Genomic DNA, 26,706 nt, shown 5'->3' on the forward strand with positions numbered 1-26,706 from the left:
TTGCATGGGTAAATGAGTTTACATATTAATTGTTTATGTTCTGGGCCAGAGTTGTTGGAATTGCACAACTATTGCTTCACTGTAATGGTAATTACCAAACCTTGCTTTCTGTTGTGAGCTTACAGAGGATTCTGCAGGTGAGATCTTGTTTGAGCACAACAAAATGCGGTCACAAATATCTCTCAGTCCATTCAAATGGCTGATCATTTTCTGCATTAAAAATACAATGGCTTGTGTGATTCACTGTCACTTTCCAGCATGGTTCTTCACAGCATTGATTATAAATGAAAATGAGACCTTCTCTTAACACAGCCTTTCACGAGCTCGTATAGAATGTGCTAGCAAGATCACCAGGAAAGCAGCATCGTTAAACTGAATCTAATGACTGCTTTACATTTCACTATAGAAAGCATATATGTATAAAATGCAGTTGTGCATGGCATTGTCTAGTGGTTTTTTTCTTATATAAGAAGACAGTTGACTTCTGTGAAATAATCTTTCATAATTACTGATAATGAGAGCAGCTTCTTTAAGCTGAAATTTTATGCAATAAAGTGGATGGCGTTGTCCTGTAAATTAGTTCCTAACTTTGAATTTACCCCAAAGTAGTTGGATTTTTTTTTGGTATCCTTTTCATGGCTGCAAGGATTGTAAATGATGTTCAGTGCCTTGTGGGTATAACTGTACACGACAAGTTTACCTTCAGTTCCCACTGAATTGGAAGTCTCAGGCTGCAGGATTTGCTTTGTATCCAAACTGGAGATGTATCACTGGTGCTTTGGTTGTGAGCTGAATTGACCCAAGGTGCTGGGCCAGTTGAAAAGGGAATGATCTTATTCTGTGTATGCATCAGGTGCTGACAGTAGGCAAAAAAATGTAAGAAGTTCACACTTACTTCTTGCAGTTAAAACTTTAGGATCTGGGCATGAAACTGGTACAAAACTAATCATTTAGAGGCATATCTAAAGATGTAGACATCTGACTTATTCGGTTGGCATTACAGATGAAACAATCTTTTGTTAGATGATGAACATATTCAGCAATTTATTTTGTCACAAAATAATTAATTTATTCCCTCTGCGATGAATGATTAGGGGTTGTAATATAGTACCAAGGACAGGTGTGGGTGCAGGTTCAAAAAGGAGTATGTGAACTTGCAGAGATGCAGAGCGAGGGCAGGCAAGGAGAACTACCTGGATTAGTCTTACAAATGGCCTAGGATAATCCTGATGATGGTTATTTGTTAAAATGTCAGCCGCATTTCTGAAAGCAGGAAGTTACTGCAGGCTCAATGTGCACTGTGGGATTCGTACAATTACAAAAACATACTTAAGATTTATCTACTAATTTATGAGAAAAGAAGGATTTAAAAGTAGAAGAGATGTTGAAGCATTGCATAATAGTAACACCCACCTAACTCCATCAAATTGAAATCTCTCAGTCAGTGGGTGGGGAGAGGGGTGCAATAAGCTTGTTTTGCCATACAGTTATTTCATGCCTAATCTGCTCCACAGCTCCATGGACCTGCCTTATCTCAACTGGCTCTGATAACTATAAAATAATCTATAAACTTGGAGCTTCCCCTTTGACCCAAAAACTGCAGCACTGGGTTAGAAGTAAGTTTCCGATAGGACTAGGATTTGTCATCTCGGTCTACTTTGGTTTGCCTTTTACATTGATGATTTCGAAGAGGGGGCTGAGTGTAGCGTAGCAAAATTTGCTGATGACACTAAGCTGAGTGAAAAAGTAAATTGTACAGAGGATGTGGCAAGTCTGCAGAGGGATATAGATAGGTTAAGTGAGTGGGCCAAGGTCTGGCAGATGGAATACAACGTTGGTAAATGCGAAATCATCCACTATGGAAGGCATAATAGAAGAGCAGATTATTATTTAAATGGTGAAAGATTGCAGCATGCTGTTGTGCAGAGGGACTTGGGAGTGCTTGTTCATGAATCGCAAAAAGTTGGCTTGCAGGTACAGCAGGTTATTAAAAAGACAAACGGAATGATGGCCTTCATTGCTAGAGGGATTGAATTCAAGAGCAGGGAGGTCATGCTGCAACTATACAGGGTACTGGTGAGGCTGCACCTGGAGTACTGTGTGCAGCTCTGGTCTCCATACTTGAGGAAGGATATACTGGCTTTGAAGGCAGTACAGAGGAGGTTCACCAGGTTCATTCCAGGGATGAAGGGGTTAACCTGTGAGGGGCAATTGAGTCTCTTGGGGCTATACTCTCTGAAGTTCTGAAGAATGAGAGGGGATCTTATTGAAACATAGAACATTTTGAAAGGGATAGATAAGATAGAAGTAGGAAAGTTGTTTCCATTGATAGGTGAGGCTAGAACTAGGGGACATTGCCTCAAGATTCAAAGGAGAGGATTTAGGGCGGAGATGAGGAGAAACTGTTTTTCCCAGAGAGTGGTGAACCTGTGGAATTCTCTGCCCAGGGAAACAGTTGAAGCTTCTAAACTAAGTATATTTTAAGAAACAGTTAGATAGTTTTTTACATAGTAAGGGAATTAAGGATTGTGTGGAAGAGGCAGGTAGATGGAGCTGAGTTTACGGACAGATATGCCATGATCTTATTGAATGGTGGGGCAGGCTCGATGGGCCAGATAGCCTACTCCTGCTCCTATTTCTTATGTTCTTATTGATAATGTTTTGTCTGTATAGAGGAGCATCCAGGACTGTCATACAACTCAAGTGTTCAATGATTAAATTCTGATAAATGTGCAAGCTTTGTAAATAGCAACGGTGGCATGCCTTGAGATCATATTTATTAACTTGTTGGAGAATGATTACTTTGTGGGTTAACCTAGGTGACTTTCAGATAAAAATATTTAAGTAGTTGTCAGATAAGTGATCTGGATTTGTCGATAACTCATCTTCTGTAACAGCCTGCCAAGCCTTAAGCCAAGTGAGTATGGACAATACCATTCAGCTCTTATCAGGTGGTGGGTTGATCTCTGATCCTGTTTTGCTTAAGGAACTAACCTGCTAGGAAATTTAAATGTTAAGCTTACTCTGCCTAACATGCTCAGCACGGGCTGAAAGACTGTAACACTAACCTGAGCTGAACTTTCCGTTGTGCCCTCAAGATGCATAGTGAGCTGCACCACCCAATGTTTCCAAATCAACCCCCAAATCAGCCAATCTTAGCTAAAGCGGACTGCACCACATGGCATTTCCACACGAGGGGTTGTGAGCTTTGTGAGTGCCAGAACACTTCAGGTAAATGGTGAAACGTGTCTTGTTTTATCTTTAAAAGGATGGCAAACCAATGTTGAGTGCCATGGAACAGCTCTTGGAGCCATTTCCATCTCAGGGACCAGATGCTCCAGTTGCCAAGTGCACTGGGCCCGCAGCGAAGGTATGCATCAAAGACTGAATTGAATAGTGAAGTCTGTTAACAGGAGTGCTATGGATTATGATTAGAGAGGAGGAGTTAAGCATATCCAGCAACTTGGCACATTCCTCCCTGACATCCTGAAGTGAATAGTTTTCCAAGTGTGGCCATTGCTTTGATGGTAGGTAAATTATTCAGAAATTATTTTCTATACTTTTTATGGGTGCATGAACTAAAAAAAAAAAATCTCCACCATTGGCTGAGGTGAAGTGTCGCCTTCACAAACAAGAGAAAACCTGCAGATGCTGGGAATTCAAGTGACACACACACACACAAAATGCTGGCAGGCCAGGCAGCATCGATGGAAAAGAGTACGGTCAACGTTTTGGGCCGAGACCCTTCAGCAAGATGTGTTGATCCATGGCCTCCTCTTGTGCTAAGATTAGGCCACACTCAGTGTGGAGGAGCAACACCTTATATTCTGTCTGGGTAGCCTCCAACCTGATGGCATGAATTGATTACTGCTTCCAGTGAACAAAAGTATCCCCCCCCCCCCACAACTGTTCCCTTCTTTGACCTTTTACTTCTTCTTACCTCCCTTTACTTCCCCCTGGATCCCCTCCTCCTTCCCTATCCCCTATGGTCCACGCTCCTCTCCTATTAGATTCCTTCCTCTCCAATCCTTGCCCTTTCCACACACCTGGCTTCACCTATCACCTTCCACCTAACCTCCTTCCCTCCCTCCAAGTTGTTTTCTCAGGCATCTCGGCCCTTCCCCCTGTCCTGATGGAAGGTCTCAGCCCGAAATGTCGACTGTTTACTCTTTTTCACTGTTTCCTTCAGCACTCTGTGTGTGTTGCTTTGGATTTCCAGCATCTGCAGATTTTCTTGTGTTTGTGATAAAGGCAAGATGCAGGTGAATTTGATCTCTTGTTCGCCACCTCATAGTTGTCTCTGATTTTGGGGTTGATCAACACGAGCTGAGGGGAAGATGCAGTTCCTGTTTAGTCCCAGTGGTTTGAAAATGTACATAATTTGTTCTATTCATTGTCAATGAGTTTTTTAGATGTAATTCATAGGAGTTTTAAGCATTTAAAATTGAAAATTAAAAAAAATGTATTTCTTTCAAGTTATTTCAACAGCTTTTAAATTTTTCAGATATGGTTAAAGAGATTTTTGATAGCTGAGTGATCACCAATGTTTGTTGAGGTCTTAGGAGCTGTAAGGGATAGAACCAATATGTGAGAATTAGAGAGCGAACATACTCAAGGCATGTATTGCATCAACCATAATACAACTTGCTATGATCCCGCTTGCTTGTACTCTTTCCCTGCCTCCCACTTACTTACAAATTTCATTCCTTTTGCTTTTCTTTCCAGTCCTGCTGAAGGGTCTCGGGCTGAAACATCGTATGATTATTCATTTCCATAGATGCTGACTGACCTGCTGAGTTCCTCCAGCATTTTGAGTGTGTTGCTGTGGATTTCCGGCATCTGCAGAATCTCTTGTGTTAATGACTCTCTAGTTTGTTGCAGGGCTGTCCCCCAACCCTCTTTTACAACAATATTGTTTAGCAAAAGTTCTTGTAGTTAACAAGAGATACCTGTCCTTCCAAGGCTGATATCCCTGGATAGACTAGGATAGCTGCAAGAAATTCAGAAAACCCTTTCCTTGTAACCATTCAGACATGCACAGAAGTGAACCAAGAGTTAACCAAATGATTCCAATCAGTGGATCAGCTAGACTCTGGAATTGTGGTTCTCCATATGTTGCCCTTCAGTAACGAATGGAACTGGAAATCCCCTAAAACAGGAATTCTCAACCTGAGATTCAAGGACTCCTTGTTTAATGGTATTGGTCCATGGCATGAACAGGGGATAACTACACTTACCTGGCCTATAATTGAAATATTCCTGCAACCCGTGATCTCACTTTAAGGACTCTTTATCTCATCGTCTCATATTCTCAGTGTTTATTGCTGTTTATTTATATTTGTTTTCTACACACTGGCCGATCTTTCGCTGATCCTGTTATAGTTACTATTCTATAGATTTGCTAAGTATGCCCACAGGAAAATGAATCTCAGTGTGGAGACATACAGTATATGTACTTTGATAATAAATTTAGTTTGAACTTTGAACCCCTGCTCTAAGGAAGACAAACATCTCTGGGGGTTGGAGAAATAGAAGAGCAAATTTAAAAATCCATTGTCATAACTGCCACCCTTTCAACTCTGAGGCTGTTGTCCAGCAGAGGCCTACTGGGCAATTAGAGTCAGCTGCTTAGATTGTTCACAGGGAGAAGATCTGTTACCATCAGAATGTGTTTTGTTGAGCCTTACCATCTGGTGAAATGTGTCTTTTTTTGTATTTTTAAAGGGTAAAGATCCACTCGACCTACTTGCAGCAACTCTTCCATCCGAGGCTCCTGACGACTCAGCTCCAAAATACACTGGCCCGGAAGTGAAGGTACAAGTCAATGTCATCTTCTGGTACTTGTGGTCTTCAGATAAGAATTGCGTTAACATACCTTTAGTTGGTCTCTTTCTTGGTGAAATTTGTATCTCTTGTAACGTGAACTCTGTCTGCTTGTGTTGCTTCTCTGTCTCCTACATAACAACAGCAAGCTGACATTTTATCTTAGATTGTCCCTCAAGATTGAAGATGACTGGCTTCCTGTCTGGTTTCGTGGGTTCTATAATGAAGTTATTATATTGACACTGCAGCTACAGTATTACAAACGGCCAAAGCGATTTGATGCCAAACCACGCAAGATTATTTACATTGCACAGCATGGTGGTGTAGTGGTTAGTGTAACACATTACAGCGCCAATGATTGGGGTTTGATTCCTGCAGCTGTGGTGAGGAGTTTGTACATTCTGTCCTTGAGCATGTGGGCTTCGTCTGGGTGTTCCGGTTTCCTCCCATATTCCATACACGTATGCGTTAGGGTTAGTAATTTGTGGGCATGCTACGTTGGTGCCAGAAGCATGGCGTTATTTGCAGGCGGTATCCTCGGTCAGTGTTGGTCATTGATGCAAATGACATGTTTCACTGTATGTTTTGATGTATTGATATACACGTGCCAAATAAAGCTAACCTTTTCATCTTTAATCTGTAAAGCAAGATGACCAGAAGCGTAACCAGTGTGGTAAGTTTAAAAATGAGGCAAGATTGAAAAGTTTAATGTGGGAATTCCACAACCTCACGTGCTGACTGCGGAAAACATGAGTGAAACAACCAAACTGGAAAAAACTCAGCAAGTCAGGCAGCATCTATGGAAAGGAATAAAGAGTCGACATTTCTAGCTGAGACCATTCATCAGGTCCCAACTATCAAGCATCAGTCCTGAAAGGGAATAGGATAGTGTGCTGCATCAAAGGCTAATGCAGGTTATGACGGTAAAATAATCACGACAATGTAGAGGAATACTTTCACAAATAGTTTGACACAAGAAAGAGAAGTATAAGGGACCAAAAGGCTTTTAACTTACTTGCCCATTCACCACTGGCACTTAGGGCAACGATGAAGGTCCTCCATCTTTGTCGGTCCTTGGCCATTTCCTCTACTGTGCCCCAGATGCAGTGCATCCTGTCGCTTACAGATGTAGAAGGATTCTTCATTGTTGTTTCTGTAAGAGTATTTTTTTATATATCAGAGTTGTTGGTTCTGAGCTGATGCCTCAAACTGGAGGACCGGTCTGGCCTCTAGCCTTTGACCTGGTTGGACTCCAGCCAACATCACTCTCCCAGGTCATTGAGGCACTCAAGCCTCCAAACTCTATGGAACTCTATGTTCTCTTGGAAGAAAAGGTTTTAAATCATGCATTAATTTCAATTCAGTAATAAGTTCAGAGATGCAGACTGCATATGCATTGAATCTTAATATATATGTGAACTTGTGCTTGACTCTATTTACTTCATGTGATTTCAGGAATCCGATGTGACGAAGAAGAAAGGTGAACGAGTAGGAGAACATGAAGACACGATACCACCTGATTACAGATTTAAGGAGCAGTCTGATCCTAAGGTTTAGACAAACAAATATTTTGAGATCGATCGATAATATTTCATTAGAATATTATTCACATTAGAAAAACTATGAGTTAAATTCTATGACCATCTAATGTTGGAGACATCATTGCTGTTTCTCATAACACCATTGCAGTTCGGCTCTCTGATCAAATTGTGCAGGACAGACTCTTCAGCCGGCCTTTAACTGTCTGTGTGAATGCTATTGTCAACACTTGGCTTGTAGGCTTTTATACCATGGGGACCTGGTTATCATAGAGATATAGAAAAGTACAGCATAGAAAAGGCCATTTGGCCCAACTAGTCCATGCTAAATCAATTAAGCTGCCTATGCCTATTGATCTGCATCTGGACCATAGCCCTCCATACCCCTACATATACAAACTTCTCCTAAATATTGAAATCAAACTTGTCCTCACCACTTGCATTGGCAGCTCGTTCCACACACTCACAACCCTCTGAGTGAAGAAGTTTGCCCTCACATTTCCTTTAAACCTTTCACCTTGAACCCATGACCTCTAGTTGCAGTCCCATCCAACCTCAGTGGAAAAAGTCTGCTTGCATTTATTCATTCTATACCCCTCATAATTCTGTATACCTCCATCAAATCTCCTCTCAGTCTTCTATGTTCCCAGGAATACAGTCTTAACCTATTCAGTCTGACAATGTTATGTAGAGCAATGCCTTGTAATAGTTTTTTGAGTCAGTTCACTGACTCTCCAGCCACCTGTCATTTCTGTGGCCGAGAGGAATCAATGTACCACTTGTATAAGGAATGTGAGATGTTGCAGCCTCTATTTGAACATTTAGAGGGGCAGCCCCTCAAGTTCTGGTTGTATTTTAGCCCCAAGCTCCTAATCTATGGTCACTCGATGCAGAAGGGAGAGGGACTCTCAGATCATCTGCTCCTGTGTCCGGCCAAGGTGGCCATTCTTGTGTCCAGGCGGCGGGCAGTCTGCCTAACCCGACTGCCTACACCTCTTTCAGGTTACGTCCATGTCCATTGTTCCTGGAGAAGGAGCCCACATTATCCATGGGGACATCGGGAGATTTCTGGCGAGAGCGAGCCCCAACGTGTGTTGTAGCTAATGATCATCGTATTTTGAGTACTTTTTAAATGATATGAGAGATTCCAGATCCCCCACCCAATTATTGCATTCCTTCATTAGATGATTTCAGTTCTGAAGAATTTAGAAGTTTATTAGAATTATGTGTTTTTTTTTTGCAATAGGATAAGGGTAAACCGGCATCTTCCTCTGCTGGTCCAGGAGCTAAACCAAAGGTAACAGAGAAGGTAAAGCCTCATTTTTGAAAGCTCTATTTCATCCCTTTTACAAAGGATGCCTTTGAACAGTCAGTGAAATTTGTTTATTTTAAAGACAGTGGGGGCAGTTTGTGAAAAGGCTCCATTTAAGCTTGTGCCAGGATAAAGATTTCATTGTGATTTTCAACAATTCTATATCATTTGGCTTGGAGCAAACCCATGTAGCAGTGTTTATCATCTCCAATTTGTTTTGGAAAAGAGGATGAGAGAAACAAGCAGCTACAATGTAAAGAAAGTAGGAATTGAGAAAGGTAAACCTGGCTCAGCATGAACCACACTTCCAGAAACTTTTTTTATGCAGCTCCCAAATTCGTAAGTTTAATGATTCACTTGCATTCCATTTGCAGCAAGTTATAATGCTGTGTCACCCTGATATGGGTGTATTAAAGTACCATCCTTTCTACTACACAAATTGCTCGGCAGGCCAGGAAGCTTCTGTGGAATAATGAGTTGATGTTTCGGGCCAAGACCTTTCATCAAGTCTAGAAAGGAAGGGGGCAGAAGCCTGACTAAGAAGGGTGGGGGTGGGGGGGGGGGGAGGAAGGGAAGGAGCACAAACTGGTAGATGATAGGTGAGATCAGGTGAGGGGAGGGAGATGAAATCAAAAGCTGTGAGGTGATGGCTGGATAAAATAAAGGGCTGAAGGAGGCTGATAAAATCAGAATCAGGTTCAATATCACTGTTATATATCAAGAAATTTGTTGTTTTTGCAGCAGCAGTACAATGCAATACATAATACAAAAATTACAGTATATATATTTTTATTTATTGCAATTCAGATTTAAATTTTTATATATATATATATATATATATACACACACACACATATAAATAAAATTATTAATTAAATTAAATAAGTAGTGCAAACAGCAGAGAGGTAATGGTCATGTATTTAATATCCATTCAGAAGTCGGATGGCAGAGGGGAAGAAGCTATTCCTGAATCACTCAATGTGGGCCTTCAGGCTTCTTTTCCCCCTTCATATTGATGGCGTGTCCTAAGTGATGGGAGTCCTCAATGACGGATGAGGATGGTGGACCATGGGAAGGAGGGAGGGAACTAGAGGGAGGTGATGAGCAAGTGGGAAGAGAAGGGGTAAGAGGGTAATCAGAACAGAGAAAGGAAAAGGTGTGTCGTAGAGTGAATGATTTCCAGCTTTGTGGTGGGGGAGAGTATAAGAGACTCAAGCAGTTGCCGCGGATGTAGGAACTGAGGCTTGGCTTAGCATGAAACCTCACTTCCAGCAAACTTCATTCCAAATCACAGTTTGCCAAATTTTGTAAGTCTATTGATTAAATTGGGTTCCTTTTGGAGGAAGTTATTATACTATGTCAATCCTATATGGATATATCAAGGCATCAGCCTTCCCTCGATATACAGTATTTTTTTTTTATTTTTACTGCTCTTATTAACGTGCTTTATGTAAAAGTATGAAGGATAAGTTTGCCAAAACACATCAGATTGGTTGAGTAGCTGAATCCACCACATTCCCTTATTTATTGCAGAAATTGTGAGTGGTGGCAGGCACATCCCCGTTAACCTAAACACAATAAAGAGAAATGTTCCTGCTGCTGGAAAATGCTGTTTTTGCCTTGTTCTCAGTTGAAACTTAGGGTTGTTATCTGTAATTTTGAAATGTCTCTGAAGTGGTTCAACTTTATTTATCCCAGGGTATGACAGAGCGTGACGTCCTGGAGTCTCTGTCGGCTGACTTCGTCCAAAGCTCTGCTGCTCCAGTTTCAAAATGCTCGGCTGAGGTTTCTCACTCTACACAGAAGCAGGTATAACTCCAAACTTCACATTTGAGAGAATAGTGATTGTCTGAAACATTGGCAAAGTTCAGTTGTAAAGTCTGAGGTGCAATAGACCTGACACTGAACGTTTCTTTAGGGTATCGGGGATTACTTTCGGGTCAAAAGGGCATCCTGCTTCCAGAAAGGAGAGAGTTTATGACAGAACATAGAACATGGAACAATACAGGCTCTTCAACCCACAAAGTTGTGCCCACACTTTAACCTACTCTGACATCAGTCTAACCCTTCCCTCCTGTATAGCTCTCCATTCTACTATCATCCATGTGCCTATCTAAGAGTTTCTTAAATGACCCTAATATATCTGCCTCCACCACCAACCCTGTTTTACCACCACTCTGTGTAAAAATAAACCTACCTCTGACACCCTCCCATACTTTCCTCCAATCATAATAAAATTATGCCCTCCCATATTTAATGTTTAAAAATTATTTTTATGCTCTTTTAAAGCTGGCTAAACTAGTTCGAGAAACATCAAAGACACATCTGAATCCCAATTAACTTTGAAATATTCTTTCTTCTGAAGGCACCCTTGCAAGCTTCAGCGGCTGCCTCTGTGTCAGCAAGTCAACCTGGTGCCAAGGTAAGTAAAAGGAGAGCTAATGCTTAATGTTCAGTGATCACCAAGAATGTCCGTACACATCCAAATTCACGAATGAATATTTACAATAGATCCTTTTCAGACATACAGTACTGTGCAGAAGTCTTGGGTATATATATATAGCCAGGGTACTTCAGACGTTTGCACACTACTGTACTTGTCAATGTGGAGCAGAGAATGAGTTTGCATATTGTGGGAGCTAAGGATGTTGGGAATGGTGAGGGTGATCACCTTGGGAGGGGTGTGGGACAGGTGGCAGAGAAGGAGTGCCAGGGGCAGGGGGTGGCGCAGGTGCAGACACACCCAGCCCTGAGACACCAGGCAAGGTCATTGATTCCAAACTATTGGTTTATTGATCATTACAGCATGCCCCTCTGATGCTTCCCGCCCCCCCCATTCCCTTTGTCCCAACCATGAATCCCCTCTCCCGCCCCCTTCCCACTCGCAGTCCACAATAGAGACCTGTATCAGAATCAGGTTTATCACAAATGTCATGAATTCTGTTTTTTTATTGAGGTGGTACAGTGTAATACATAAAATTACTACAGTACTGTGCACTAGCTGTACAAATGTGCCAAAGGCTTTTTCACAATACTGTAATCCTGGTCCTTTTTCTTATTTTAATTAACTGTATCTAGTTTTCTGATATCCTATCTTCCATTTCAGCAAGATCATCTCAAACTTCTCTCTAATTTACGGCAAAAGATTAACCTCAACCCAGCCTATCCCAGGCAGAGCAAATACACAAAGCTTTTCTTATCATTTATTCTAATGATTATTAAATTTATCCAAAATGCGCATAAGATTCTGCAGGTGCTGGAAATCTTGAGTGACACGCACAAAAGGTTGGAGTTGCAAGTGAGGCAGCACCTATGGAGGGGAATAAATGGTCGAAGTTTCGGGCTGAGACCCTTCATCAGGACTGCAGTAGGAGGGTCCAGAAGCGAGAATAAGATGATGTTGGTGAGGGGAAAGAGTACAAACCAGCGGCTGATTGGTGAAGCCAGTTGAGGGCGATGCTGAGTAGCTGGTGGATGAAGTAAGAAGCTGTGATTGGTGGAAGAAGAAAAGGGTTGAGGAAGAAGGGATCTGATAGGAAAGGGCAGCAGACCATGAAAAAAGGAAGGAGGATGGGTACTAGCAGGAAATGATGGGCAAGTGAGGAGAAGAGAAGGGGGAACCAGAATGGCGAATGGGAAAAGGGAAGGGGGGCAAAATTATTGGAAGTTAGAGAAATCTATGTTCATGCCATCAGGTTGGAGGCTATCCAGACAGATTATGACATGTTGCTCCTCCAACCTGATTGTGAGTGAAACAAGCTAATTCACAAGAACAGGATGCTGCAATTTCATCTATCACATCCCAGCTTCTCACTTCATCCCCCTCTCCCCCTCCCATCCACCTTTCCCCTTGCCTGGCCTTACCTCACAACTGCCAGCTTGTACTCCTTCCACTCTTGCCACCTTCTTATTCTGGCTTCTTCCATCTTGCTTTTCAGGCCTGATGAAGGGACTCGGCCAGAAACATTGACACTTTATTCCTTTCTTGAGATGCTGTCTGACCTGCGGAGTTCCTCCAGCATTTTGTGTGTGTTGCTCTGGATTTCCAGCATCTGCAGAATCTCTTGGCTTTGCAATCACAATTATCTTTCTTCCTGTGCAAGTGCTGAGGGAACCTTCCAGAAAAAGTGTCCTGAGAAATTACAGATTGCACCCACTTTGCTTATTCCATTTTGAAGGAATATGTTTCAATTCATTAATAGAAATAAAATCAAAAAATGAAGTTACACTGTTGTTACTTCTGCTTTTATACAGGTTTGTAGATACAAGCTTCCCACAAATTGAAAATGTCTTTTGTTTTTGAAAGGATAAAGATGCATTTGACCTGCTCGCAGAAACACTCCCATGTGAAGCTCCAGACCAGTCAGCTCCCAAGTACACTGGGCCAGAAGTGAAGGTACAGATCATTTCATCGTCACTTTCCATCATGGTCTGTTCTTGGCAGTGAATATGCATCTGATCATGTGAAACCTGCCTGTTGGTAACATGGCTCTGCTGCTCGTACAGCAGAAGGGAACCTTTTTGAGAAGGCATGCTCAAGTTGGCCATAACGTTCTAAAAACTTCTCATGGTAGCAGCATATCATTAATTAAAGATTTAGTAACTATTATAATCGACTTTAAAGGGAAAAGAATGAGCCCTGTTGCTTAGTTTCAGTATTCGCTATTAATAAAAGTATCTCTGAGACAGATTGAAGTAAATGGAACAATTTAGAAAACCTGTTCAAAAATGATTAGTATTTATCTTTTAGAAAGAGAATTGAAAAAAATAACATATTTCTAAATAGCACTGTTACTGTAGCTGTTAACTGTCCAAATACTGGTCTGTAAGGATTTCAAAGCGTATCATCTACCGACACGTTCTTGCCTCCATCTGGCTGGCGCCAAGCCGGTGTGAGACGTTCCCTGTGAAAACATCTCACTGCTCTTGGGTTGTAAAAATATCAGTCACTGCTTCATTTGGCTGTAAAGTATTGTCATTATGGGTATGGTTGACACTGCAAGCTGCTTGTCAACGAAGTTTTTGTCAGTGCTGTCTTGGGCAAAAGAATCAAAAATACCTTGTTATACATGCAGTGGCCATTATATTAGGTACCTTCTGTATCTTAAGAGATGCTCTTCAGAATCTGAAACAGAATCAGGTTTATTATCACCGGCATGTGACGTGAAATTTGTTAACTTAGCAGCAGCAGTTCAATGCAATACATAATATAGCAGAGAGAGAGAAAATAATAATAATAAATAAAATAAAACATAATAATAAATAAATAAATAAATCTATTACGTATATTGAATAGATTTTTTAAAATGTGCAAAAACAGAAGTACTGTATATTAAAAAAGTGAGATAGTGCCCAAAGCTTCAATGTCCATTTAGGAATCGATGGCAGAGGGGAAGAAGCTTTTCCTGAAACGCTGAGTGTGTGCCTTCAGGCTTCTGTATCTCCTACCTGATGGTAACAGTGAGAAAAGGGCATGCCCTGGGTGCTGGGGATCCTTAATAATGGACGCTGCCTTCTGAGACACCACTCCCTAAAGATGTCCTAGGTACTTTGTAGGCTAGTGCCCAAGATGGAGCTGACTAGATTTACAACCCTCTGCAGCTTCTTTCAGTCCTGTGCAGAAGCCCCTCCATATGAGACAGTGATGCAGCCTGTCAGAATGCTCTCCACAGTACAACTATAGAAGTTTTTGAGTGTATTCATTGACATGCCAAATCTCTTCAAACTCCTAATAAAGTATAGCTGCTGTCTTGCCTTCTTTATGACTACACTGATAAGTTGAGATCAGGTTAGATCCTCAGAGATCTTGACACCCAGGAAATTGAAGCTGCTCACTTTCTCCACTTCTGATCCCTCTATGAGGATTGGTGTGTGTTCCTTCGTCTCACCCTTCCTGAAGTCCACAAGCAGCTCTTTCGTCTTACTGACGTTGAGTGCCAGGTTGTTGCTGCGGCGCCATTCCACTAGTTGGCATATCTCACTCCTGTAAGCCCTCTCGTCACCACCTGAGATCATCTGAGATTCTACCAACAATGGTTGTATTGCCAGCAAATTTGTAGATCATATTTGAGCTATGCCTATCCACACAGTCATGTGGATATAGGGAGTAGAGTAGTAGGCTAAACACACAATCCTGAGGTACGCCAGTGTTGATTGTCAGTGAGGAGGAGATGTTATCGCCAATCTGCACAGATTGGTCCTCTGGTTAAGAAGTCACATCACTGTTGTTACACGTGGTTATTTGAGTTACGGTTGCCTGCCTGTCTGTCAGCTTGAACTGGTCTAGCCATTCTCCTCCGACCTCCCTCTTTTTAACAAGGCGTTTCTGCCCACAGAACTGCCACTCACTGGATGTTTTTGTTCTTTACATCACTGAGACTGTTGCATGTGAAAATCCCAGTAGATTAGCACTTCCTGAGATTCTCAAACCACTCCATCTGTCAACAACAATCATTCCAAAGTCAAAGTCACTTAGAGCACATTTCTTCCCCATTCTGATGTTTGAACAACTGAACCTCTTGACCATGTCTGCCTGCTTTTATGCATTGAGTTGCTGCCACATGATTGGCTGATTAAATATTTACATCAACTACGGGTGTACCTAGTAAAGTGGACAGTAAGTATATTTGAAGGATACATTTTAATAATGAAAGTCTCACCACAGGTTTTATCAAATGGAGTTTGATATAAACCCACATAATGCATTTGGTACAGAGAGTGATTAACAGGGTAGGTCAACTTATTTCATAAGGAGTGATAAAGAAAAAGATGTACAGAATTTAATTAGGATCATTTTGGAGCAGCATGCTAAACGTACTGGTACACAAGTATCAGTGGTCAGAAATACTGGGGTGGTGAGGTACAAGAGAAAGATATAATGATGAAGATCGGTTTAGGGAGGAAATCTTGAGCCTTACCCACTAAATGATAATGTTAAAGATTAAAGTTAAGCTTCATTTGTCACATGTACATCAAAACATACAGTAAAATGCGTTGTTCTGCCCCAAAAACCAACACAGACCAGTGGTGTCATCTATAGACAGCTTTTCCAGGCTTAAACAGCTTGTTAAATGATTACTTGATTTGTTTTACTGGGGTACCCATTTAACAGAAGTGCAGAGCATTTACATAATTCTACTTTGATCTAATTTTTAAGGAATCGGATGTAACCAAGCAACATGTTGAACGAATGGGAGATCGAGATGACACACTGCCACCTGATTACAGATTTAAAGACCTGCCTGATGGGAAGGTATGGTCTAGCAATCACTTTGAAGCATGTATTTGAAATTCAAAATCTGTCTGTGTGTGGAACATCCAAGGGAGATTCTCTAATTGTTCCCTATTAAATAAAAAGTGCTCTTATTGGAATGTACAAATTATACTAATACCTCCGATCAAAGAATCTGATAGAATATTAAAAAATGGAAGTTGTTAACTACTTAATAATATCATCTTCCACAGTGTGTATTTAATATTTCAGTAGTACTTCAGAGATCTCATAAAGATGTTATTGATTGAGCGTTCTTTTTCATTTAAATAATTCACTACAGGTTATATTTAAAAATACAGTGTCTATAAGAAGTATTCACCCCCCCCCCAGAAGTTTTCATGTTTTATTGTTTTACAACATCGAATCACAGTGAATTTAATTTAGCTTTATTGACACTGATCAGCTGAAAACCATTCTTCGTGTCAAAGTGATAACAGATCTCTACAAAGTGATCTAAATTAATTACAAATATAAAACACAAAATAATTCATTGCATAAATATTCACGCCCTTTAAGTCAGTATTCAGTAGATGCACCTTTGGTAGCAATTAAATCCGTGTGCGTGTGTGGATCGGTCTCTATCAGCTTTGCACATCTGGACACTGCAATTTTTCCCAATTCTACTTTACAATACTGCTCAAGCTCTGTCAGATTGCATGAGGATCGTGTGTGAACAGCCCTTTTCAAGTCCAACCATAAATTCTCAATTGGATTAAGTCTGGACTCTGACTTGGCCACTCCAGGACATTAACTTTGTTGTTTTTAAGCCATTCCTGTGTAGCTTTGGCTTTATGCTTGGGATCATTGTCTTGCTAGAAAACAATTTTTCTCCCAAGTCACAGTTAGCTTGCAGACTGCATCAGGTTTTCCTCCAGGATTTCCCTGTGTTTTGCTGCATTCATTTTACCCTCTACCTTCACAAGCCTTCCAGGGCCTGCTGCAGTGAAGCATCCCGAAGCATGATGCAGCCTCCACCATGCTTCATGGTAGGGATGATGCGTTATTGCAGATAGGCACTGCTGACTTATGCCAAACATAGTGTTTAGTCTGATGGCCAAAAAGGCCAGTTTTGGTTTCATCTGACCATAGAACCTTCTTTCAGCTGACTCCAGTCTCCCACATGACTTCTGGCAAACTCTAGCTGAGATTTCATGAACAAGAGAAAATCTGATGATGCCTGGAGATTTTATGTGAGTTTTTTTCAACTGTAGCTCCCTCTTTGCTACTCTCCCATAAAGCACCTGGGCAACAGTTGTTGTATGAGCAGTCTCTCCCTACTCAGCTACTGAAGTTTGTAACTCCTCCATGGCTTTCATAGGTCTCTTGGTGGCCTCCCTCACTAGTCCCCTTCTTGCACAGTCACTCAGTTTTTGAGGACGCCCTGCTCTAGGCAGATCTGCGGCTGTCATATTCTTTCCATTTCTTGATAATTGACTTAACTGTACTCCAAGTGACTTGGAAGTTATCTTGTGTCTATCTCCTGACTTGTGCTTTTCAACAGCCTTTTTGTGGAGTTGCTTGGAGTGTTCTTTTGTCTTCATGGTGTAGTTTTTGCCAGGATACTGACTCAACAGCAGTTGGATCTTCCAGATTCACGTGTATTTTTACTGCAATCAACTGACTTCACAGGATGATCTCCATTTAACTAATTATGTGACTGCTAAAACCAATTGGCTGCACCCCTGGTGATTTGGTGTGTCGTATTAAAGGGGGTGAATACTTATGCAATCAATTATTTTGTGTTTTATATTTGAAATTTTATCACTTTGTAGAAATCTGTTTTCACTTTGACACAAAAGAGTCTTTTACTGTTGATGAGTGTCAAAAAAGCCAAATTAAAGCCACTGTGATTCAATGTTGTAAAACAATGAAACATGAAAACTTATAAGAAGGGTGAATACTTTTTATAGGCACTGTATGTGAATTGCACAGGTCATTTCACTACCACCTGATATGTGTGTGCCTTACTTAAAGTAAACCTAAAGTTTGGCTCGCATATCGGATTCCTGTGACTTCCTTTGATTTAGTTTAATGTTTTGAAGCTACAAAACACAAGACAATGATTTGTCCATAATAGGTAAATATATTTGCTATTCAGCTCATTCCCACAATAAGGCTGGCACAATTATTGTGTGTCAACTTGCTTCTGAATATTGACATGTTTTGCCATAGTTTTGTGTCTACTCATCTAATTTAAACTTGTAATAATTATTGGCGTTTGTAAGAGGGATCTGATGAAGTTTGTTTTTTTGTAACAGGATAAAGGACAGCTGCCTCCTTCTACTGATCCAAAATCAAAGGTAACAGAGAAAGTACAAGGCAAATTTTCTCTTCTTCGTGAGCGTTTTCCTAAAGTTAACTTCTTCAAGCTATACTTGAATACATCAATGCCACTAGGCCCCTGTGCTTTAAAATGCAATATTATATATTTTATTTCCTATGAGATATAGTGTAGAGTAGGTTCTTCCAGCTGTTCAAACTGCACCACCCAGCATTCATGCAACTTATATCTAGCCTAATCACAGGACAATTTACAATGACCAATTAACCTACCAACTGATATGTCTTTAGACTGTGGGAGGAAATTGGAACACCCAGAGAAAACCCACACAGTCACAAGGAGAACATACAAACTCCTTGGGTTAAGGGTGAAAGGTGCAATATTTAAAGGGGACATGAGGGGCAACTTCTCCACTCAGGCTGGTCTGAGTGTGGAACAAGCTGCCAACAGAAGTGGGTGCGGGTTCAATTTCAGTATTTAAGAGAAATTTGGATAAATGCATGGATGGGATGGGTATGAAGGGCTATGGTTCAGGTGCAGGTTGATAAACTAGAAAGAATAATAGTTTGGCATGGATGAGCGGAAGGGCCTGTTTCTATGCTGTAGTGTTCTATGGCTGACTCTTAATGCCGTCATCTACAGGTCTTGTAAGTATATTGATTGAACGTGCTCTGTTTAAATCAAACAATATCTCATTCACACGCTGTGCTCAGGTACTGTCATGTGCTACACTTTTGGGCACAGAACTTTATTATGTTTCCCACTGATAGCAGTGATTTAATATCTTTATGTTCTTGAAATAACTGAGGTATTTTGACTACAATTATTTATTGTTGTCACAGACTTTGACAGAAAGCGATGTCCTGGAATCGTTGTCAGCTGATTTTGTCCAAAGCTCTCCGGCAACAATTTCAAAATGTTCGGCTGCACCGCCCTCTCTGCAGCAGCAGGTATGGCTCGTACCTTACCGTCGGGGACGGAAGGTAAAATGCTCACCTCGTCATCCAACTGCTTGGCTCTATTGGCCTGGTTCCATCTTACATATGATAGCTTCATTTTTGTGTCACCGGCAGAGAGTGTCACCTCTTCTGGTTTACTAAATATTCAGTATCTCCTAGTTTTCATTACAAACTGCCCCATTGCACTAGCATTTGAAAAACATGTAAGGTTCTCTATAATATTGTTGTTATTTTGTTCTCCATTGTCACTACCTCTGCCAATCCATAAACTCTGTGTATTTGCTGCATTAATGTACTGAATGAATGGAAAACTTATCGAAATCCATATCAAAGGCAAAAGTATTAGTTTTTGAGATTCCGTGCAGAAAGGTTGATCCCTAGCCTTTGAATCCAACCCTCTCCCTAACGATTCAATGATTCAAAGTGCACTGATTATCAAAGTATGTATGTTGTATACAACTCTTCCCACGTACAGCCATGAAACAAAGAAAGAACCTGTTCAAATAAAAAACATTAAATCCCCAATGTGCAAGAAAAAGAATGAATCGCGTAAATAGCAAAAATAAATGAGTGAAAAACACAGAGTAGAGAAACACCAAACTACAAATCGTGCAACCAGTTCTGGCATTTTCAGTTCAATTCGATTTCCAAAACTGAACCAGGTGATATGAAAATTTGATTGACCTGTAATTTAGTGACTGCTCACCGATCTACACTCACGAAGATTAATTTTCCTGCTTTTGTATCTTCACACAGCTCTAACGGCTGCCTGATTAATCCCTGAGCCATTATTTTGTTGTTCTGAACTACTTCATCACTCTTAAGATCTGACTCTCATCTTTACCTAAGAGCTCACCACCACCTGTCTTAACTTGTACCAGTTCCCCTTAACCAGTTACCACTGAGCGCACTGACCTGCATAGACTCTCAACCATCAGCATGTTGGTTTTACACCTGTTCCTTGTTTTGGATCCCTTCATGGTTTTAATCGTCTCCATCCCTGTAATCTTCCCAGCAACAGAACTGCCCCAGATTTCTGGTCTCCTGTGCAGTCCCGATCTTAATCACTCCACCGTGAGTTGCTGTATCTTCAAATGTCCAGGCTCTTGGCTCAGTGACTTCCTTTATAAACTGCTCCCATTTCTACGTGTTCTGCAAAGGTTGGTCGGAAATAGGTTTCAAAACTTTGAATTGCCCTTCCTAATGAACAAGATGAGAATTTTATTTTTTTAAGAACCAATTTTAATCTGTCTGGAAAACAAAAGCAACAAAAACCAGTTATTGGTTTATACCTTGCCTGGTGATTCATAAAACAAAATCAGTGAAATACTTATACAATATCCGGGATAAAGTAGGGGCCCTTGGGGATACTCTGCCTTTCAATTAGTCAGAGAAATGTATGTGTCCAATAATAGTTGTAGTTTGTAGGGATCAATAAGTGAAGATGCATTGCAGTAAAACGTATCTGTTCTTTAGTCACAACAAAACAGATTTTTGTCTGAATAAGTTCGATTTTACTGCCTTCACAAAATGTTGAGGTCAGAACTGAAGTAGAACATTCTCATCCTGATTCCTACCACAGACACTCTTGGTGAACAGAGCAAAGGGTGGGGGTAAATGAAGACCTGCTTATTATTTCCTTTATTTTGCTGAATACAACTTAAGGTTGTACCTACTAGCTGGATTCCAGTCCTAATCTAGCCAGATGTGATAGGGATGGAGGAATGTAACCTTCACATTACTCGTCATTTGTGCCTGTATAGCTTTAGGTCAAATGTAAGAACATAAGAAATAGGAGCAGGAGTCGGCAATCTGGCCCATCGAGCCTGCTGTGCCATTCAGTAAGATCATGGCTGGTCTTGTTGTAGACTCAGCTCCATCTACCAGCCTTTTCCCCGTCACCCTTCATTGCACTGCTGTGCAAAATCAACCCAACAGGTTCTTAAGCATTATTTCATAGGAAGCCTCGATGACAGGGGTTCCCAACCTTTTTTATACAGTGGACTCTACCATTAACTGAGGGGTCCATAGACTGCAGGTTGGAAATCCCTGCTCTGCTGTTTCTCTGGGCTGAGAATCACTACTCTCTGAGAAAAACAGCCTGTTCTCACCTTTGACTATCAGGCTGTTGAACCAGTGGGGATAACTTCACTTTCCCATCACAGAACAGTTCCCACAATCTACAATAATATACAGCTCTCACTTTCAAGGACTCTTCATCTCATGTTCTGAAGACTTATTGCTTAATTATTTAATATTATTATTTTATTTCTTCTTTCTTTGTATACACACACACACATCCACTCTCTCTTTCTCTCTCTCTCTTTCACTCTGATAATAAATTTACTTTGAACTTTTTGAACTTTGCAGTGTATTCCCCCAAATCTTGAGGCTATGTCTCCTAGTTCTATTTTCACCTACCATTGAAAAAGTATTCCTGACTTGATCTTATCTATCCCTTTCATAATTTTATATGTTTCTCTAAGTTCCCCTCTCATTCTTTTGAATTCCAGTGAGTATGATTCCAGGTGACTCAATCTCTCCTCATAAGCTAATTTCCGAAATCAACTTGGTGAACCTCCTCTGCAACACCTCCAAAGCAACTTTACCTTTCCTCAAGTAAGGAGACCAGAACTGTATGCATTATTCCAGGTCCTACCTCACCAGTACTTTGTACAGTTGTAGCATAATCCCCATTGCAATGAAGGCCAACATTCCATTTGCCTTCGTGAAAACCTGTTGTACCTGCAATCCACCCTTATGTAATTCATGCTTGAGCATGCCCAATTCCCTCTGCATAACAGCACGTTGCAGTCTTTCACCTTTTACATAATAATCTGATCTGCTACAAAAGTGGAAGCCCTTGCTCTTACGAACGTTGTATGCCCCGTGGCAGACCCTTGCCCACTCGTTTTCCATATCTTCCTGCAGACTCATATCATTCATTACACTTGTGTAGTTTGACCTCAAACTTGTGTAGTTTGATTCACCAGATCCACAGAAACTTGTGTAGTTTGATTCACCAGATCCACAGAAAAATAAAATGAGCCCAATGGTAGGTACATCAAAATAATACTTTAAGATGTTTAGAAATATCTCCCACATTTACCCTGGTTCATTACCCCCTGTTAATAGAAATCATGTCTCTCTACAGGCCAGAGCACCTCATATGATTGAGTTTATCACAATGAGTTCTTATGAATATGGGCAAAAATAGTTTCAGCAGCATGAAATTACTAATGAGAACTTATGATTAAAGAGAAATGATTAAAGATTAGTTTCATTTGTCACCTGCTTTAAAACATCAAAGCATACAGTGATATGCATCATTTGTGTAATCATTTGCGATGTGCTGGGGGGCTGCTCGCAAGTGTTGCTATGCTTCTACTGCCAATGTAGCATGCCTACAGCTTATTAACACTAACCTGTAACACCTTTATGGAATGTGGGAAGACACCGGAGCAGCCGGAGAAAACCCATGTGGTCACAGGGAAACTGTAGGGTCTCCTTGCAGACAGTGGCAGGAATTGAACCCCGATCTTCCGACCACTGGCACGCAAACTGTGCCACCCCACCCAATGAATTCAAAGTAATAATGGAAATATTGTTTTCTTTCTTGCAAAGGCACCTCTGCAAGCTTCAACGGCTGCTTCGGTTTCTGCGAGTCAACCTGGTAAGAAGGTAAGTGGAAGAGAATAAAATGGGAAGTGTACAACAGCTGTCAGTAACACTGCAGAAGCAGATTGACTGAGGATGCCTTTGGAGACCATTTATCAAATCCCATTCGAAAACCATGAGAGTCTTCTTTGACTCTAAAGTTCAAAGTAAATTTATCATCAAAGTACAAATACATCACCACATGCAGCTCCTGCGATTTGTTTTCTTGTAGGCATACTCACTCAATCCATAATAGAATAATAACCATAATAGTATCAATGAAAGACGGCACCAACTTGGGCGTTCAACCAGTGTGCAAAAGACAACAAACTGTCCAAATACAAAAAGAAAGAAATAATAATAATAATAAATAGATAAGCAATAAATATTGAAAACATGAGATGAAGAGTTCTTGAAATTGAGTCCATTGGCTGTGGGTACATTTCAGTGATGGGACACGTGAAGTTGAGTGAAGATATCCCCTTTGGTTTAAAAATGGTGTGAGTCCTGAGCCTCCTGTACCTTTTTCCCAATGGCAGTGTCGGAAAGAGACTGTGTCCTGGATGATGGGTTTCCCTGATGATGGATGCCGTTTTTCCTGCGACAGTGTTTTGTGTAGATGTGCTCAGTGGTGGGGAGGGCTTTACTTATGACGGACTGGGGTGTATCCATTACTTTTTGTAGGATTTTCCACTCAAACGCATTGGTGCTTCCATGCCAGTCTCATGTCTACATCTCTGTTCCTCCTCTGCTGATCAGCAAAATCATCTCCGATTTGCATGTACGAATCCAGCGTACTCTTCCAGATGCAGACTAAACACTCAGAAATTGGTTTTATATTTTACACTAAGCATTGTCAGACACCTCACTGTGCTTCTTGATACATGGGAAAGTTCACAAGCGTAGGTTTTAATTGACCAGACATTCAAATTGTTCTTGGGAGTCCTGGTGCAGAGTGGGCGCTACAGAAGAAGCAATTTGGGAAATAACATTTTCCTCTGGTTTTTCACAGTCACAAACCCACAGAACAGGCTTAAATTTGTTAATGGAAATAAAAATTAAAATTTCCTGCAAGAATCTAAAGTTATACTAATGTTGCTTTTATTTTTTTTCACTGGTGTGTAGTTCAAAGTTTTTCATGAACTGAAATTATATTTTTGCTTGGAAAGGATAAAGATGCACTCAACCTGCTTGCACAGACCCTCCCATCAGAAGCACCAGACCAGTCAGCTCCCAAGTACACTGGTCCTCCAGTGAAGGTACAAATGTAATGTATTTCCAGATATCTGCTGTCCTTGTAAATGCTTTGTATCACAGTATCATATATTGGTCTGTTTTATGGTGAAGTCGCTATTCATCTGTTCATGTAGACCTATCAGTAATAACTTATTTTATTAAGTCCATAAGACATAGGAGGAGAATTAGGCCATTTGGCCCATCGAGTCTGCTCCACCATTCCATCATGGCTCCTTTATTATTTCTCCCAATCCCATTCTCCTGCCTTCTCTCCCTAACCATTGACGTCATGACTGATCAAGAACCTATCAACGTCCACTTTAAATATCCCAGTGATTTGGCTTCCACGTGAATTTCACAGATTCACCACCCTCTGGCTAAAGATATTCCTCATCGTTTCTGTTCTAAATTGATGCCCCTCTATTCTAATGGTGTGCCTTCTGGTTTTAGACTCACCCACAATAAGAAACAATCTATCGACATACAAGCCTTTCAGTATTCAATAGGTTTCAGTGAGGTTCCCCTCTCATTTTTTAAAACTTCAGCGAGTGCAGACCCGGAGCTATCAAACGCTCCTCATACGTTAACCCTTTCATTCTTGTCAACTTTCTCTGAACCCTTTCTAATGCCAGCACATCTTCTTAGATAAGGGGCCAAAAACTGCTCTCAGTACTCCAAGTGTGGTCTCACCAGTACATTATAAAGCCTCAGCATTACATCCTTGCTCTTAAGAGTCATCTAGAAATGAGTGCTAACATTGCATTTGCCTTCATAACCACGACTCAATCTTCAAGTTATCCTGTAGGAAGTCCTGTACAAGGACTTTCAAGTCCCTTTGCACCTCTGATTTTTGAATCTTCTCCCCATTTAGAAAATAGTCACCATTAATTCCTTCTACCACAGTGCATGATTGTGCATTTCCCTATGCTGTATTCCAAGTGCCACTGCTTTGCCCGTTCTCCCAATCTGCTAAAGTCCTTCTGCAGTCACCCTGCTTCATCAACACTACCTGTCCCTCTAGCTATCTTTGTACCACGCACAAACTTGGCCACAAAGACATTAATTCTGTCATCCAAATCATTGACATAGAACTTTTCAACAAGGCCTCCACAATCTCTCCAGCTACCTTTTCAGATTGCTAGGGTGAAGTGCATCTGATCCAGGTGACTTTACCTTAAGACTTCTCAGCTTCCCAAACACCTTGTCCTTATTAATAACAACCACACTCACTTCTGCCCCCTGACACTCTTGAATTTCTGGCGTACTGCTAGTGTCTTCCACAGTGAAGACTAATGCAAAATACGTATTAAGTTCATCCACCGTTTTTGTCCCCCTTACTACTTCTATCGCATAATTTTCTAGTGGTCCGGTATCCACTGTCACCCCTCTTTTATTCTTTATATGTATATCTGAAAAAGCTTTTAAATTTCATCTTTTCTCTCCTTGTGGATTTTTAGTTGCCTTCTGTTGGTTTTTAAAAGCTTCCCAATCCTCTAACTTCCCACTAATTTTTGATCTATTATATGTCCTTTTTTTTCCTTTTGTGACTTCCCTTGTCAGCCACAGTTGCCTCATGCTCCCATTAGAATACTTCTTCATCTATAGGAAGTTTTTATTCTGCGTCTTCCAAATTTCCCCCAGAAACTCATCCGTTGCTGCTCTGCTGTCATCTCTGTTAGTGTCTCCTTCCAATTATCGTCAACCAGCTTCTCTTTAAGGTCTCTGTAATTCCCTTTATTCCACCATAATACAAATACATCTGACTTTTATCTTCTCCCTCTCAGACTGCAGGGTGATTTCTATCAAAGATCACAGGAAATTTATTATTAAAGTACATACGTATCACCATAAACAACCTTGCAATTCATTTTCTTGTGGACAATCACAGTTAATACCAGAAACACAATAGAATCAATGAAAGACTGCACCCAACAGGACAGACAACAACCAATGTGCATAAAAAACAAACTGTGTAATTACAAAAAGAAAGAGAAAAAAATCAATAAATAGATAAGCACTAAATATTCAGAATGTAAGATGAAAGGTCCTTGAAAGTGAGTCTGTAGATTGTGGGAGCAGATCATTGATGGTGATGGTGAAGTTGAGTGATTATGATCACTGCCTCCCAAGGGTTCCTTGACCTTAAGCTCCATAATCAAACCTGGTTCATTACACAGCAATAAAGAGCATGACAACCAGAGGACACAGCCTCAGAATACAAGGATCCCTTAAGAACAGAGATGAGGTCGAATTCGTTTAGCCAGAGGGTGGTGCATCTGTGGAGTCAGCTGTGGAGGCTAAGTCAATGAGTATATTTAAAGCAGAGGTTGATAGGTTCTGGATTAGTAAGTTGTCAAGGTTACGGGGAGAAGGCAACAGAATGGGGTTGACGGGGAAGATAAATGAGCCATGATTGAATGGCGGAGCATACTTGATTGGCCTAATTCTGCTTCTGTGTCTTATCTTCTTAGAGTCTAAGATAGAGGCTTTAAAGCAGCACGGTCTGATGAAGGAATTGCTGACCTTTAACTGCTAATCTGCTGGGCAGTCTTTTCAGTTCCTCACTAATTTCCTAAATGCTAGTTTTACCATTTTAATTCCAAAAATAACCTACTAAAGCACAATTA

The 26,706-nt window shown here is 40.8% G+C and overlaps 1 protein-coding gene across 11 annotated transcripts in view; it reads left to right on the plus strand.

Annotated features, from left to right (window-relative positions):
• The window catches only part of cast (calpastatin), a 197,830-nt gene that overhangs the window by 95,032 nt on the left and 76,092 nt on the right, over nt 1-26,706 (plus strand). For 8 of the 11 annotated variants that reach the window (XR_009512107.1, XM_059969426.1, XM_059969427.1 and 5 more), the window contains 12 exons: nt 3,269-3,370; nt 5,725-5,814; nt 7,279-7,374; nt 8,608-8,670; nt 10,372-10,482; nt 11,039-11,095; nt 12,980-13,069; nt 15,830-15,925; nt 18,205-18,246; nt 19,070-19,177; nt 22,811-22,867; nt 24,013-24,102. Coding sequence is in view for 10 of the 11 variants with exons in the window: in XM_059969426.1 (XP_059825409.1) it covers nt 3,269-3,370; nt 5,725-5,814; nt 7,279-7,374; nt 8,608-8,670; nt 10,372-10,482; nt 11,039-11,095; nt 12,980-13,069; nt 15,830-15,925; nt 18,205-18,246; nt 19,070-19,177; nt 22,811-22,867; nt 24,013-24,102 (1,002 nt within the window). In the remaining variant the exon portion in view is untranslated. The other 3 variants (XM_059969434.1, XM_059969435.1, XM_059969436.1) reach the window with 2 other exon arrangements.

Source organism: Hypanus sabinus, chromosome 5, assembly GCF_030144855.1.
Source record: "Hypanus sabinus isolate sHypSab1 chromosome 5, sHypSab1.hap1, whole genome shotgun sequence".
Lineage (NCBI taxonomy): Eukaryota > Metazoa > Chordata > Chondrichthyes > Myliobatiformes > Dasyatidae > Hypanus > Hypanus sabinus.